The 16,284-nt window shown below is 34.9% G+C and overlaps 1 protein-coding gene across 1 annotated transcript in view; it reads left to right on the top strand.

Moving 5' to 3' along the window:
• Window positions 1-14,505, top strand: part of LOC121379924 (AP2-associated protein kinase 1-like) — a 48,655-nt gene extending 34,150 nt beyond the window's left edge. The window contains exon 16 of the mRNA XM_041508606.1: window positions 10,295-14,505. Within this exon, the coding sequence (XP_041364540.1) occupies window positions 10,295-12,081 (1,787 nt within the window). The 3' untranslated portion in view covers window positions 12,082-14,505. The remainder of the gene's footprint in view (window positions 1-10,294) is intronic.
• The last annotated feature ends 1,779 nt before the right edge of the window (window positions 14,506-16,284 follow it).

The raw sequence follows: 16,284 nt of genomic DNA, 5'->3' as shown, positions 1-16,284 counted from the left end.
AAACCGATATGCAATAAAGTGGATTCGACTGTTTATAATAAAAATGTTAATGATTATTTGTATTTACTTTCTGTGTGTGTTTAATTTCAATTATGTGTAATTGTAGTTGGCTTCTAGCAGGTGTAGTATGCAACAAATTCTCATAAACGTTTTAAATGAAAAAAATAAATATTGATCATGGAATAGGATATATTTTTAAAAATGTACTGAACAAAACCACAGTATCATAAAAATTCTGGTGTGCATCAAAATGTCAATGGCAACACTTGTTTTGAGCTGTTGGCATTATGACGTTCAAGAACATACCAGATGTACCAACAGTCTCAGTTTTAACTACATAGTGACGACTTGAGTTATGACATTGTTAATTGCCCACTTGCCAAAATTGGACTTGGGGGAAAAAAAAGACCAGACTTACATGGTTAACAAAATATATTTGTAATTTTTTAAATTAATAAAACAAGATTTGAAACTATATTACTTGGGTTTTTTTATATATATTTTTTATTTAAATGTATTTATTTTATTTGGATTCCATGACAGATTGTTATAGTTTTGTTGTTAATAATTTAATGTTATTCCTTGTTGATTGTTTGAGAGATCAGAAGGTCATGAAGACATTTGTTATTGTAATAATATTATTATTATTTATTATACTACTGATCCAAACACCAGAGTATTTATAGTTCGGTCCCACTTGTCTCAACACCAGTAAACTCTTATCTTACTGGTGGCAGTACTGTGATATGGTACGTTTTATTATGATCTCTGATGGCCATACCATGGTTTTCTTTAATGATAGGCTCAAACTACCAAGTGCCAGCACAAAGTTGGCCAGCTTTCAGCTGCTATTCTGAGTGCTCTTACAACTCGATTTTCATTGTACAACCGATTAGTTGGTAATCTGAGCACAACCGTCGTAAGTCGGGACTTGGAGAAATTACAACACAACCATCGAGTTTACCAACTTTGTCACAACTGTTGACAGTCTGAACCTACCATTATGTTACTATAGTGTTAGATTGCCCCACCCCCTTTTTTTGTAGGAGTAAAGCAAACACTTCTTATTTGGCAAGGATTTAATTTTGAACAATTACTCATGTGTTAATCATTTTAGAAAACTGTATTTACAATCCATTTGCAAGCAACAGACTTGTAAAAACATGTATTTGTCAAAAAGGTCTGTGTAATATGCATACACATAATTTGCAGTTTATTGTGTCATATCAGAATGTTAAGTATTGATAACTGACAGTTTTATTTACATAACATGTTCATGCTTTATTTACATAACATGTTCATGCTTTATTTACATAACATGTTCATGTTTTATTTACATAACATGTTCATGCTTCTCCATAACAGACCATGAATAATTGTGGACAAAGAATTGGGCTAGCTATGCCACTCGTGAAATTCACAAATTGCTAGTTTTAAAAACAATCGACAAATCTTATGTTAATTTGGAAAACCAATAAATTGCATGTGTTTATTGATATTTTGTAGGAATATAAAGTGGGTTTTTGTAAGTTTTAAAGATTTATTGAACTTTGTGAAATGTTTTGTACATTCAGAGTTAGCCCTGATTAATCAATGACTTCAGTTACTTTTGTCACTTAAATCATTATCCGGGTCTGCTATTTTTGATTTACAACATATTATTTATTAAGTAATCCAATATCTTGCTTGATAGTGTTGTAACAATCTCATCGAAGTCCATATGTACATTAAGCAGTAGAGTGAATGTTGTCTGTCTTCGTGTGCATTTGAACCAATGAATACTATCGTTTGAGTTAATTTTCAATATTTAATTTGATTTTAGTTTTCTGCTGTGAAAATGTTAAAAAGAGTATTCAGTTTGGGATATTGTCGTCTTGTGAAGATTAACGATTTTTTAAATATAAATTGTATCTTTAAATTCATTATGGCTGCATTTGTTTACTATTTGGCTTTTGTATACACAACGTTTAAATTTAGTTACCTTATTCGTCTTGAAATTAATTTTGTCAAATTGGGAACTTTCTCGGCTTCTCTTATTTTTTATCTGGAAGCAGATGTTAAGAGAAGCATTTCTCAACCATTTGTATTGAGATAATCTTAATATTAATCTCGTTTTTTAAAATTATTATGATTTTTTTATAATTATGATATACATGTATAATGTAATATCAGGGCTCAAACTTAACGGCGGCACCGACGGCGGCAATTGCCGTCGTTGAGATATAAATTGCCGTAGGTAGAGACCATCACCGATGGCACTTTTCTGCCATCAGTAAAACTCCTCAACAATGGCAAAATATATACACCTAGTGTACATTGTCTACCCGTATTTAACATTTGCACATTTAAAATATGTCTACATAGAGCAAAATAGCCTTTCAGTCATTTTATTTGTCACTTTTTAAAAAACAAATACCATAGGCAGGCTCACAGTAGCCTTCGGTGGGACATTTCACCAATGGCAATTGTTTTTTAATTTCCGTCGGAGACAAGTTCTTAAGTTTGAGCCCTGTAATATTTGTCATAATGTCAACATAAAATTTGGACTTGTTTAAGACGGAAAGCGAAAATTGCTTGTGGAATTCATTATCGGAAAGCATATATTATTTTGTCTTTAGTGACAATTGGCTCTAGCTCCCTAGCAATTTCAAGTCATTATTTACATAATGTAATAAATCAAATATTGATCTGAAATTATTACATGGTTTTCTTTTTTTATTGTCATATTTTTGGCAAATTATGGTTACCAGTACCATACCATTTTAAAAGCTTGTGAACACAAATTTTAATACATCAAACAAAACCTTTACTTTTTCTGATATTGCTTTCAGCCATACATGTATTTGTGTGTTCAAGCCACATGTTTTGATATGGAAAAGTGCCTTGATGTGTTGAAGTAAACTATAGGCTGCCAGTACATGCAACGAGGTGTCGGCTTACTGTCTTCACAACATTGAGTGCACTGTGAGAGATTAAAGTCACTTGTCAGATGTATAGTGTGTATCACATACTGTAAATCAGAAAATATTAGTAAGCATCAAATTTTAGCGAATTTTGTGAGGGCAAGATTCTAATATTTCATGACACTAAATTTAAAGATACATACAAAAGACTTTTTTCTACATGCTACTAATTAAACCAATATGATGACAAAAAACAGAAGTTAATATGCTGCAATCAGTAGTGCAATTTTAAGTTGTAAGCTGTATAACGTCAAAATTGATCCAAAGTATTATTTCAGCTTTTAAAAAGTTTTTTTAGTTTCTGATATAATGACCTTGCTAAAGTTTTAAGTCACTAATAAGTCACTTATTTGAATATCACTCAATTTTAAATTGTCTGTAAGCTGCATAACATCAAATTTGATCAAAAGTATTAGTTCAGCTGATCCAACAATTTCAGATTTATTTCTTTTTCTTGTTTACTTTCTGATATGACGACCTCGTTAAAAGTTTTATGTTGCTAATAAGTCACTTATTTGAATTTCGTTAAATTTTAAAATTACTAATATTTTATGATTTCTGTACTTGTTTGTATGCTCTGTATGAGTGCACCTTGTGTTAATTTCTTTGTGTCAGTTTAAACTGTAACTGTGATACAATTTCATCCCATTGACAATGGTCAATATTAGGACATAGCAGCACCTAAGTTTATAGAAATATTTTTTGTCTAGGTTGCTTTACATATCTAGAAGATGACAGCTAGTCTTGCCAAACGTGAGAATGCAATCATTTGATGTACGTACGTTTAGCTAATAGTTATACAATGTATTTAAAATCGGTGAACCAGTTATTTAGTATTTGCTATTCAGTATATAATGTATTAACAATAATTGAATTAAAAAAACCATCGGTGAATGTGGCCAAAATCAGAGAATTGCAGTTTAGATAATATATTCTGTTTGTATGTATACTTGTCCTTAATTTGTATTGGATACAGTTCAATTTTTTCCTCTTTTTTTTTATGGAAGCCTTTTTGGCACATTTAATTAAGTCACTGTTGCTACATAACATTTTTAGTACATGTATCATTGAAATGCAACCATTTCAAGAATTGCTGTTTTGTGTTATTCTACAGCCTTGCTTTTGAATTGTCATTTTTGTTATTCTACAGCCTTGCTCTTTTGTGTTCATTTCCTCCATCAATTATGTGCCCATGTTAATGTTAATTAAGAATTTTGGATATGCCAATAGCATTTTCATGATAGTTTTGATAACCAAGTGCTTTAAATGTGTCTTTGACTAATTTGAATATCTCACGAACACAGGAGTTATGCAACATTAATAATAACATTATTGAAGGTTGTTCTATAGTATGTTAATAGTTTTTGGAATAGAGTTGGGTTTCTATTAGTGATATAGCACACCATTGCTGCTTTTTAAAATGTGTTATTAAAGTCAGTTGACCGTTTCATGGCATACGGTCTTCTCTGATATGGGATGTACATGGCTCTAAACCATTCTCAAGGTTTAACCTTTTGCCAGAGTATGACAAATATTTTGAAAAGTCACTAGCCACAGGGCTAGTGGTTTTGTGAAAACCACTAGCCCACCAAGATAAAGCACTAGCCCAAATTCTTGATCAATTATAACTGGATTTTTATATAATTTTTGTAAGATTACACATTTACGAGTATAATAGTAAAATGAAACAAACACTTAAATTATGTTTTAACTTTCAGTTTTGTCGTGTTGTACGTTTGGTCTTTTGTCCAGTGTGATCCATCGTTATTGTCCCGTTTTCGCTTTTGCCCACTCCCGGGGAAAAATAATTGATTAAACTCATGGTTGGTATCTAAAACCACTATCAAAATAATTAAATTTAAATGAGGGTACGACAGTGTGACACACGGTAATAGATGGTTGAGTGTATTTGGTAGTGGGTTATGCTTTTAGGGCCTACTATTCATGTCGCCAGGAACAGTACTGCCAATTGCTCAAATACAGGGCATTATCCCATGTCAGACCGATATCAAAAGAATAGAACGGCGACATCTAATCCGTTGTTAATTGATGAACAAAAAGGGTATTATCTTGTATCGGCAGCTGTGAGACATTATCCAAACGTAATAGCCCAAGCCGAGTCATTGCATGTGCGGTTACCATTAAAGTAAATTGTTTTCCTGATTGCCGATAACCATATGTAAGCGAAGTGTTAAATTAGAAAACAATAGGTAAATAAAACAAACACTGAAATTCAAAGCATGACTGGGGTTTACTTGACTGAGATTAACCTGTCGTCGCGATTGGTGATTTCCAAGTTAGCCTAAAACATAATTATGTGCGAGATTAACGACCACGTGACGTGTCCAACCAATCAAAATACGCATGTCATTAGACTTGATTTCCTGTGCCAAAAACTTGAAAGGGAAAAGTAAACAATGCATTCTGTAACCGTAACGATGTAGAGATAGCAGGTTACTGCAGTTTGCAGACCTAGTTCAAGTGGATTATTATTATATACTGATGATGTTGTTGATATTAATCTATGACAAACGTCACAATCAAATTTATTAAACGAAATTTCAGCCGAGAGAAAAAGAAAAAAAACAAAAAGAAAAAACAAAAACAAAAACACGATCGAGCGATAAGGAGAGGGGGTGGGAAACCACTAGCCCACAGGGCTAGTGGTTTTGCGTTTCTCACTAGCCCGAACTTAAAAACCACTAGCCACGGGCGTCGGGCTAGCGGATTTGTCGAACTCTGCTTTTGCTCAACAAATGCGAATTAAGGTCAGATACGGTTAATGTTTATTATAAATCGTTATGCTAAATAAATCAGTATGTAATAGACCTTAATTTTGTGTGGCTAACTGAAAGTTGAGTTTGGTTAGGGATTTTCCAAATTGCTCTTAATTGGTGATGTCCAGTACAAAACATGTATTCCGATTTAGTTGTTCAGTGTCCACTCAGCATTGACTAATTGAAACAAAATGATATCTTTGTAAAACCTGTGTTATAAAATGAATATGTTAATTAATTAAGACTGTGCTATGTTATTGACATACAGTTTCCAGCTGAGATTCCATTTCTGCCTCTTTGTATTTCTAATTATGTCTTTTTTTTGTATCTTTATTGGGAAAAGAAATGTTAGTGCTACACTACTAATAGATTAGCATTGTCTGTTAGAATAACTGCTATGAGGGAAATATGTATGCTAGCTTTAGTGGATAAAGAAATAGTATGATTATACTAAGAATGGATTTACAACATTGTTAGAATAATTGTTGGTTATATGGAGTAGGTATCTGTATATGTTTATTGTGAAAAGAAATCAATGAAATCCCTCTAAAACAGATACCCAAGGACCAAGTACAAAACCTGCTTTTAACGGGTATTCAGTTTAGAGAGGTTCTCTTCTGTACTCATATTTAAAAAGTGACTGTCTAAAACATCCGGTTTTGAAGGAATTCTGGTTTATAGAGTGTCTGGTTTAGAGGGTTTTCGCTGTAGTATAATTATGCTTCTAATGAATTAGCATTGTCGTTTAGAATAGTTGGTTATGAGGAACAGGTAATTTATGCTTGACACTTGCAGGTATTGGCCACAGAGACTGTAGACTTATAACTGCAGAGTAGTTTAATTAAAGTTAGGGACTTGAGAAATGCTTGTTAATTCTAGTGTGAGTAACTGTAGTAGTGGAGGTGGTGATCTAGAATAGAGTATTGGAGAACGTTGTACAGATATTCAGACCTCGTGAAAAAGAAACTGAAGGGAATGATTAATGGTCACCTAAGTTGATTATGGAGAGCCAAGTAAGATATGACCATACTGATGCCATATAAATTCACATGTTATGGGGGAGATATAAATCACTTTCCTTGAACTAGTTTCTTGCAAGTGATAGTGAGCGAGAGTAATAGCTCCTCTGAAAGGGCGAGGTCTGGATATCGATATTAATGAGTGAAGTTGTATACAATGCAATACATTGAACCCTTGATGCTTTCAAACATGTAGTATCACTGATATGAATCATGTAAATAAAAAATATGTACAAATACTCCCGGGTTTGTCTCTATTTATTCATTGGATACAAACATTCAGGTATTTCTAGATTAAAGTTTAGATATACCGAGACTAAGATTCGGGTATACATACCTGAACTAAGGTTAGCTCATTTTATTTATCTGAGCTTAATTGTCATGGTTTCATATCTGGCAGTATTTATCAGCCTTGGTGTTGTTCACAAATAATGATGATATTATCTTTGTTCAGATCATAAACTGATGAACTATATTCTGATGCTGTTCATTTCATGAAATCTGTGATTTAAACAATGACTTCATTGGTTTAAGATATTTTCATCTTAAAGTGAATATACTAATTGACTGAACTTCCTATGTTCTTCATAACCATAACAGTTACCTGCATATGAGCCAGATAAGTCTGGTATGTGTTACAACCGGTGGGATCACTGATCTGGGCTCCATTCCACTTGACAATCTTAGCACTAAGATCATTGTAAGTGCATAACAACCATATGCACTTAAGGTGATCATAGGACTAAGATCGCTTCGTGGAACTGGGCCCAGGACTCGACACACTGACATGTCACACAGTAGGTGTCGGAGTCATCAGTCTTGCTGTGGCTTGCCACCATTTTGTTGCACACACAACCAGCAGCACTTCTGCGATGCAGTGTTTGATTATCGCAGTGTTTGATTTGCTGCAATACAATACTGTACAAGTCGCAGGAAAAGACAGGCATGGGAATTGGTCTTATGCAGGGTCACACTACAAAATCATGTTGGTTTAAACAGTATTGGCTCCGTAATCAAATACACTGGGTTTGGGATTTGCATTGCTATTGTGTGGCCTGTTGCTGCCATTAATCATTTGTGTGTACACAGACATTACAGACCAGCAGACGATATACATAATTTTATTGTTATGACAGGATTATTTATATTGTCTCAGACAATAGTGTCTCTAAGTAAACGAAAAGGCTAAATGTAATTGTAGTGGAAAATATATATATAATTTTGCACAATTTTTGCTATGATAAAAGTAGTTTACCTTCATTACAAACTAGTACCAATATCCTCAACAGTTTGTAATGGTGGAACTTGGTAAAGTGTTCAGCTGATGCGTGGTCAGTTTAGGATTGATTCCTGTCCATGAGCCCATTGGGCTATTTCTCGTTCCAGCCAATGCTTCAAAACTGGAGTAACAAAGGCTGTGGTATGTTCTATCCTGCCTTTGGGATGCTTAATCTGAAAGAGTAGCCAATTGCATGGTGACAGCGGGTTTCCTCTTCAATTATCTGTTTCTGTAATTAATATGTGTTAAGCGTGTCATTAAATAAAATATTCCTTCCTTCTTCAACAGTTCACAGAGAAGCCATATTATGTTAGTAGTTGAGCCAACTTTTGGAAACCTAACTCTGTTTTGCTGGTGAAGGGGGTGTATAAGGGCTGGGTGGGTGAGGGCAGATAATAACATATCTAAATGACAATACTGGAGTTTTTGGTGTGGGAACATCACTGTACTCTGTACTGTATGAACAAAATTAAATGGGCTTGTATAATCCATAATCCCAACTTTGGTGTACGTGTAAAGAGGAAATAACTACACACGTGCAGCATTCAATTGTGAAAGCTTACAAAACAGCGTGGAAGATTTGCGTCCAGAAGATGAGTTGCTGTCATTTTAACATTTATAACAATTTTGTTTTCATCTTAATTGGTATCATTACATCAGTTCGCTTTTTTAACTGTTGTACATTTTTATTTCAAGTGACGAAATATGTAGGTTTTGAAACTGGTTCTAACACTCTTCAAGTGAAATAAATAAATGTGGTGAAATTTCTTTTCGTACCAGTAGCTCCATCTGCTGGGAAATTCCAACAGTCTAAAACAAAACCAGAATTAATTGCTGGACCAAAATCTTAAACTATTGACTTGTAAAATCAGTCTTGGAATTGGCAGTGATCCTCTGGACAAAATAGGTAGGATGATATCATTTTGGAGAGTAGCAGTCATCCTATAGATGAAGCACATGACGGAGATTCATGGGAACAGTCACAACTTATTAAAACATCCTTTGGACTCTGCCTTGTGCAGACATCTGAATGTGATTACATTAATATTTTTGTTCTTAGATCTGTTGATAAAAAATTGTAGTTTAGGATTATGGGTATGAATATCTGCCTCCAAAACCAGAAGAGAATTGTCAATCCACAATTTGAGGAGTGTTTCAAATATAAAACTGTATTGACCCATTGTGTTTGTATTTGTCTTGCTGTAATTGTAAGATGAGTAAGAATCACTTGTAAAGACTTAAATACTTGTAATATTTGTATGGTATATGTAAATTCAAACACATCGTGTTAACATTGAGAATATTCCAAATTTTATTGACATGGATGTCATTTGCTAGATTAATCTGTAGGTTTTTTGTTGTAGTTTTTATAAGTCAATAACATGATTTTGTAAGTTAATAATAAAATGTCTGTATCATTTTGGATTTGTTTGGTGAAGTCAGGATATTGGTAATGTATCTAGAGAATATTTGTTTTGTAAGTTTTGATCAGCAACAGTTACCACCCAAACTAAAAATTAATTATCAACTATTATTTAAGATCTTAAAATAGTGTAGTAATCTATGAAACTTGTAAGTGAATCATGACCAAATGTTCCCATTTTGTGCAAATTAGAAGATTGTTGCAAAGAATCTTTAGGGAAACTTGATAATTCATCTAGAGTTTTGCTTTAATATTGTAAGCATCTTTATTAGATGCAGAATATTACGGAACACACAGAAGATTTGTGTTCTTATTTCGATTGTTCAACTAATGCTAATTACTACCTTAAACTTGTTCAGAAGTAACCAACATTCTTTAGGGTATTGGACATCAGTAAGTAATTTGCAGCAATATTTCATACTTAAACTAGAGGTCATATTTTTCACATATTGTGTTGTGATTCATACACGTTTCCCTTTATTCATTATGAAAAATGTCTGGAACCATCCTTTTGACCCCCCCCCCCCCCCACTTCTGCTCCATGTAACAAAATGGAAGGTTACATAAAACGGCAGACAAATTAAACGGTTTGTACTGCAGTGTCTTATAAACAGTGTTTTACTTGGTTATTTACCTTATTTTAATGTATTTGGTCTCTGATAACAACTAGTTTCTGTCTGTACTATATGATATTAATTTCTGGCTATTAATCATGTTCCTAAATTATCGGTCCTTAATATGGTAATATCACAAGAACTAATAATTCTAGATTCTGTGTATAATATGTCACAATAATTTCTATTCATTAATTGTTTTGTTTCTAAATATTGTAGAGAACGACGAAGATTCTCCAGACGGCTCTCCAGTCGTGGCCACTGTTATGGAGCCTGAAGCCAAGACTCGCGAGTTCCCAGGTGCAGGTCACCTGAAGGCAGCGTTGTCGCGCTCAAAATACCAGCAGCTGGTGGACACGGATGATTCTGAGGACAAGGAGGACATTGCCAAAGTGAGCCAGGCTGACCGGAAAAGTGAGGATAAGAATAACACTAAAGACCGGGCGGAGTCGAGTTCCTCATATGCTGAGGATGATCAGCTGCCAGATGCTGGAGCCTCGGCACGCAATGACTTCGGCTACCAGGAGCTAGACGATGAGTACGGCAGTCGGCCAGTTGAGGTTCCCACCAAGCGCAAGGAGATGGAGCACACGATGGTGAGAGACACCAACTCCCGGTGTGTTGTCAACAACGTCGGACCGGATGTGTTTCAGTCAGACCGGATCGTGGGACACGAGTACGGTATCAAGCCTCTTCTTGACGACGATGAACTGCAGGACACCTACTGCATCCAGCATCACCAGTCATCCAAGTCTGTGGCCGATTCCAGTCAACAGCAGTTGTTGTCGAACAGTGCCGGTCTCACTTCGGCTATTTCACCCGATAGCGGTCAGACGGATGTGTTTGCTGCAGCTCCGTTTAAAAAACATAAATCTCGAAATCGGCCTGGGAGTAGCGTGGATTCTGGACCCAGTGCCTCCTCTCAGCAGATGTCGCCACACGACATATTCGCAAATGTTCCCTTCAAGATGAAAGGTTCCACCAGCCAGAGTCAGGCGTCCTCGCTCACTGTGAGTCCAGCGGAGAGCAACACACCCAGCTATGCATCTCACTCTGCACAGAGCCCGGTCTTTGATATTTTTGGCAATGCTCCATTCAGTGGCAAACTGACTCCCAGCTCCACGGCTACCGGTCCCTCATCGTGCCCTGTGTCTCCCATAGCAGAGGATCAGACTGTGATAACAACCCCTGTTGATGCTCTGCCTGGCTCGGGGCAGCAGCACAGGAACAGTATTAACCTTGGCGGTAGTGCTGGGGCCAGGATGCAGAACATCCAGATGGATGCAGGCAGTCTGGAAGCTAATCCACAAGGACCAAGTGTCACCACAGAAGACCCTTTTGGTGCCATTCCATTTCACAAGGCTTTCACAAATCAAAAGGGGAGTTGTAGTAATAATGCCTATGTGTCTCCTCAGTCTGCTGGGTATTCCTTTACACCGAATGCTTATATGAAGACCAGCACCCCAGCCAAGGCTAAAACATCGGCTGACTTTACCTACAGAGAGGGTGTGTCCTCGCCTCCTAGTGATATCCACAAAACCACCGGCAAGCAGACGGCTTCCCAGCGTCACCAGAGACCAGACGACCTTTACCTTGAGGACGAGCAAGTCCTGGTACAGTCGGAAACGAATTACTCCATGGCAAAACATTCCAAAACTCGAGTCAGGTCTAAGAAATCTAGTCGGGACTATGCCAGTGCAGCATTTTCCAACATGAGCTTTAACGACGATGATGATGACTTAGAACTGGACTCTCCTTCTCAGGAGCAGATGGCATTTCCTGCAGATACTCAAGGCATTCCAAAAATGGCACACAATCAACACGTGTTAGCAAGTGTTAGACATCCACCATTCTCCAAGGGATCATCTCCTCCGGCTGCAACAAACACGTCTGTTGAATCGATGAAAATCTGTTCTGGAGGATTTGATACCGGCACCTGGCCGCGCAAACACAAAAAGATGCCAGTACCTGCTACAGAGGAACCATTCACTGGCAGAAAAAAATAACTCATTTTAAAAGTTTTATAACAGTTTTAATTACTCTGTAGAGAGGAAATATTTTATAGCTCTTTGCTTCCATGAATCTGGGTTTTTAAATTTATAATTAGTTTTTATTTTTAATTTGTCTTTTAATATGTGTATAAATTTGCTGCATGTAGCATTCTTTTATACTAAGCCCGGTTTGTATAATTTGTTTTATTCAGTTATATGGGTGATAGGGTTCTTAATCACTTAAAATGCAACCATCAACAAATATGGTGTCAAAACATTTTGGTGCAATAATTTTTAGTTTTTTGATGAGCAGTATGAAGTACTGTCGTTGCATAAATGTTTATTTTGCAGACTGCCCAGAATTCTGCTTTTACTGCAGACTATCCTGTTGCAGGATAAAAAAACAACTGAAACCTGGATCTGTGATAGTAATGTGATTTTGGTCCTATAGTAGGTCCTGGATTGTCCTGTAATTGTCAGGGAAGGCCTGATATAGAACACAACACATATGTAAATTATGTCTTGTCTATTTTGCACTTGATGTTTTTAAAGAGTTTATTGTGTTTTTGTTTCATATGAAAAGCTGTGTTAATTGGGTGTGACATTCCTAGTCTTGAAGAATCCAGATATTCACATTTCTTGTCCAAAACAAGTTGATTCAATAGTACATTCTTAGGTTTCCCATCCAATGTCATGGATTGATGTATGATTATTTCATCGCAGTTTGCTAAGTATATGTTAAACGTCAGCTAGTTGTTATGTATATCAAAGTCACATTCTCAATTGTTGTGAAAATTACTGTTTGTTCATCACAATTTGTACAAGAACCAATTTTTCATCAATGGTCATATTTTAACAATATCTTCTATAACTTTTACAAGAACCAATTCTTCATCAATGGTCATATTTTGAAAATGTCTTTTATAACTTGTACAAAAACCAATTCTTCATCAATGGTCATATTTTGAAAATGTCTTTTATAACTTGTACAAAAACCAATTCTTCATCAATGGCCATAAGTAGAAACGTCTTTATGACTTGTATCAAGATCAGTACTTCATCAATTGTCATATTTTAAAAACATGTTATTGATCAATGGTCATATTTTGCAGACATCATAACACCATGTACAGAGAGTCGGTTGTCAATAGTCGTACAACCATACCAGACATGGGGACTCTTTCACAATATACAACATGGAAGAAACAGGTGACACCAAAATTATTTTATACTTGGTGTCTTCTGTTATTTGTTCTCTATGCAGATGTTAAAAATAGTTTTAATTTTGTGGGGTGAACACATTGCCTTTCCACCCCCATATGATAAATTTGAGGACAAAGCCTGGCAGGTTTGGTTGGTTTGGCTTTTTTTTTTTTCTTCTTTTCTTTTTTTAGGTGGGGGTGGGTGGGTGTGGTGGGTTCTTCTAAATTTGAAAACATGTGACACATTAGTAGGGCTGGACAAACATCCTGCTGTAATGTTTTTTTGCTGTATTTTACTAAAGCTATTGAAAGTTGCTTTTTTTGTGCCATTTTGCTTTTTCTTGGTTAATCTGAGTGAATTTTACTTGTTTTTACTTTGCATATTTTTGTATTCATCATTCTTGTCATGTGACTGTATTTGGGAACCAAACTTAAAAGAAGAAGAATGTTTTAATTACTAGATATGCTGGTGTGAAGAGGTAGACCCACAGACATCTCAACGAAAAAGTGCTTATTGATAATCAGATTTCACTTCTATTTTCTTCTTTTTTTTCTTTCTTTCTTTCTTTTTCTTTTTTTGACATCTTAGATAATTTACATCTAAATATGTATGATTGTTGTGTAAATAATTGTATGTTATTTATTTGGAATGGAATAAACCTAATAACTACAGGTTAGTTTTAATGTTTTTAAAAACATTTACATGTCATTGATTTTGTACATCATCATCATCATCATCATCATCTGATGTTCAGTATGCAATTAGAAGACCGTAGATAATTTATTGATATCCTCCACACCTCACAACATCATTTTTATTATTGCATGAACTGTCTTATAGAACACAGTATTGTTTTATTATGCGCAAAAGCTACTTTCCAATCAGCATTATTTAAACTATTTATATTACATTTTTAATCTGCCTTAGTGGAATCCATGGCACATGGACTTGTTAAGATAGTTGCTTTTATTTAATAAACAAATGTATTTTAACATGTATTTCAAAATAATTTTTCACTTTTATCAAATTCTTTCTATTATTTTAACGAAAAAGAATACTTAACCAAAAACAATATAGACAATGTATGTATTAACTGTTCTGGTTGTAAAAAATGCACTTGTTAAACTAAAAGAAAATAATATTAAAAAGTAATAGGCTATTATGCTGTTTGTTGAATCACATTTTTAACCAATAAAACTTGCAGTCTGTCATCGCACACTGTAACTGACAATTGTATTTATATATGTATTTTGTTGTTTTACTTCAGACTAGTGTCCAGTAAGTAGAATTAGTTTTATGAAAAAGAGAAGAAACTAAAACCACATTGTCTGGTTAGCTGTATGGCAAACTGATTGTCTTATCTTAAAGAGGCTGTCCAGAGTGGGCTGCCATTGTTAAAGTTTTGCCGACCAACAGACTCTTTTAATGACTATAATTACATAATATATATATATATATTTTTGCATAACATATCGGTGGATGTATACTAAATGTGTGTGATCATCCGAAAGTTTGTATTGGATCAAACTTCATCTATTTCTTAATATATATCTTTTTTACTTTTTTTTCTTCTTTTTTTTCTATATCTTTTTGGTCTGCTTACAAACGGACGATCAGAAACACATTGAATGTACAGGGCCATAGCTAGGATTTTTTGTTTGGGGGGGGGGGGGGGAGTGGAGCAACTGTGTAGTTAATAGTCTAAAACTCCTTAAACGGTTAAGAAGAGAACTTTCTTTAAGTTTCTATAATGCTTTCCAAAAAAAAATTCTTGCCGCCATGCTAGCTACGGCCCTGATGTACAGACACTGATATTCTGAACAAGACAAGATTTTATTAGTCAGAAACATCTTAGAATGGCAGCAAACTCCGGACAGTCTCTTAAATGTAATTGTTACTAGGTGTTAAATCTGACATTGAGGATGAATTTCCTTCACTGTACTCTTGTCACTTCACATCATAATGGTTTGGATGTTGGGCATGGATAGGACTCTTTACGAGGACATGGAAAGAGGTAGTCTGCTAGTGATGGTTAAAAAAAAGTCTAGATGTTGATGAGAATATCGGTAATAGGTAGTTTGGATGATGGAAAAAAACATGGTACAAGATAGTTTGATAAAGAGGGCATGAGTAAAAGGTAGTCTGGATGTTGATGAAGACATAGTTAAAAAGTAATATGGAAATATGGCTTAAGAGTAGTCGGGATGTTGATGAAAACATGAGTAAACCTGTAGTCAGGATGTTGATGAAGACATTACTTAATCATGTTCTGGATGTTGATGAAAACCTTGATTAAGAGTAGTTTGGATGTTGATGTTCTTTTTAAAAGGTAGTCTGGAAGTTGATTAGAACAATTTGTTACGGGGTGAAAGCTTACAGGTCTGGATCTTGATGAGAGTGAATGAAGGATCTTCAAATTTGTACAAAAGCAAAGGGCAAGGTCTGAATGTTGAAGAAGAAGAAAGTCTTGAGTAAAACTCAAATTCTGTATTATTCACCTAAATATAAAAGAATATACTTTTATATTCTTGTATATACTTGCAAACTGATCTGGGGTTTGTTCTGCATACTTGTTTAACCCATTCGAAACGATATACTAGTTTGTGCCAAATATTCATTTTCCCATTATTTATTGACCACTTTCTGTATATTTGCATTAGTTATTAAAGTGCTTATATATTATGTATCTTGAATGTGTATGGCACTACATGAAAATGGAAATAGATATCCTTAAACCAGCATTTTGAATTTATTAAAGGCTGTGGTATGTCTTATCCTGCTATATTCTCTAGCCATCAGTTGAATCACAACATATTTGTTAAAAACTTTTAATGCTTTTAGTGTTATTTTCCCTAATCAGTACTACAGTATAGAGTGTGGAATGTAGCTAAGTCACCAAGTTCTCTCTCAAAGTGTGTTTGAAGTGTAGGGAGTGTGTAGGTCAGTATTTGAAGTGTAGGGAAGAGTGTAGCTCCATAGAAAGTACTTAGAAGTATAGGGAGTGGTGTAACTTGG

Source organism: Gigantopelta aegis, chromosome 8 (assembly GCF_016097555.1).
Source record: "Gigantopelta aegis isolate Gae_Host chromosome 8, Gae_host_genome, whole genome shotgun sequence".
NCBI lineage: Eukaryota > Metazoa > Mollusca > Gastropoda > Neomphalida > Peltospiridae > Gigantopelta > Gigantopelta aegis.
The sequence above is the reverse complement of the archived record's forward strand: the minus strand, read 5'-3'. Positions and strand labels throughout refer to the sequence as shown.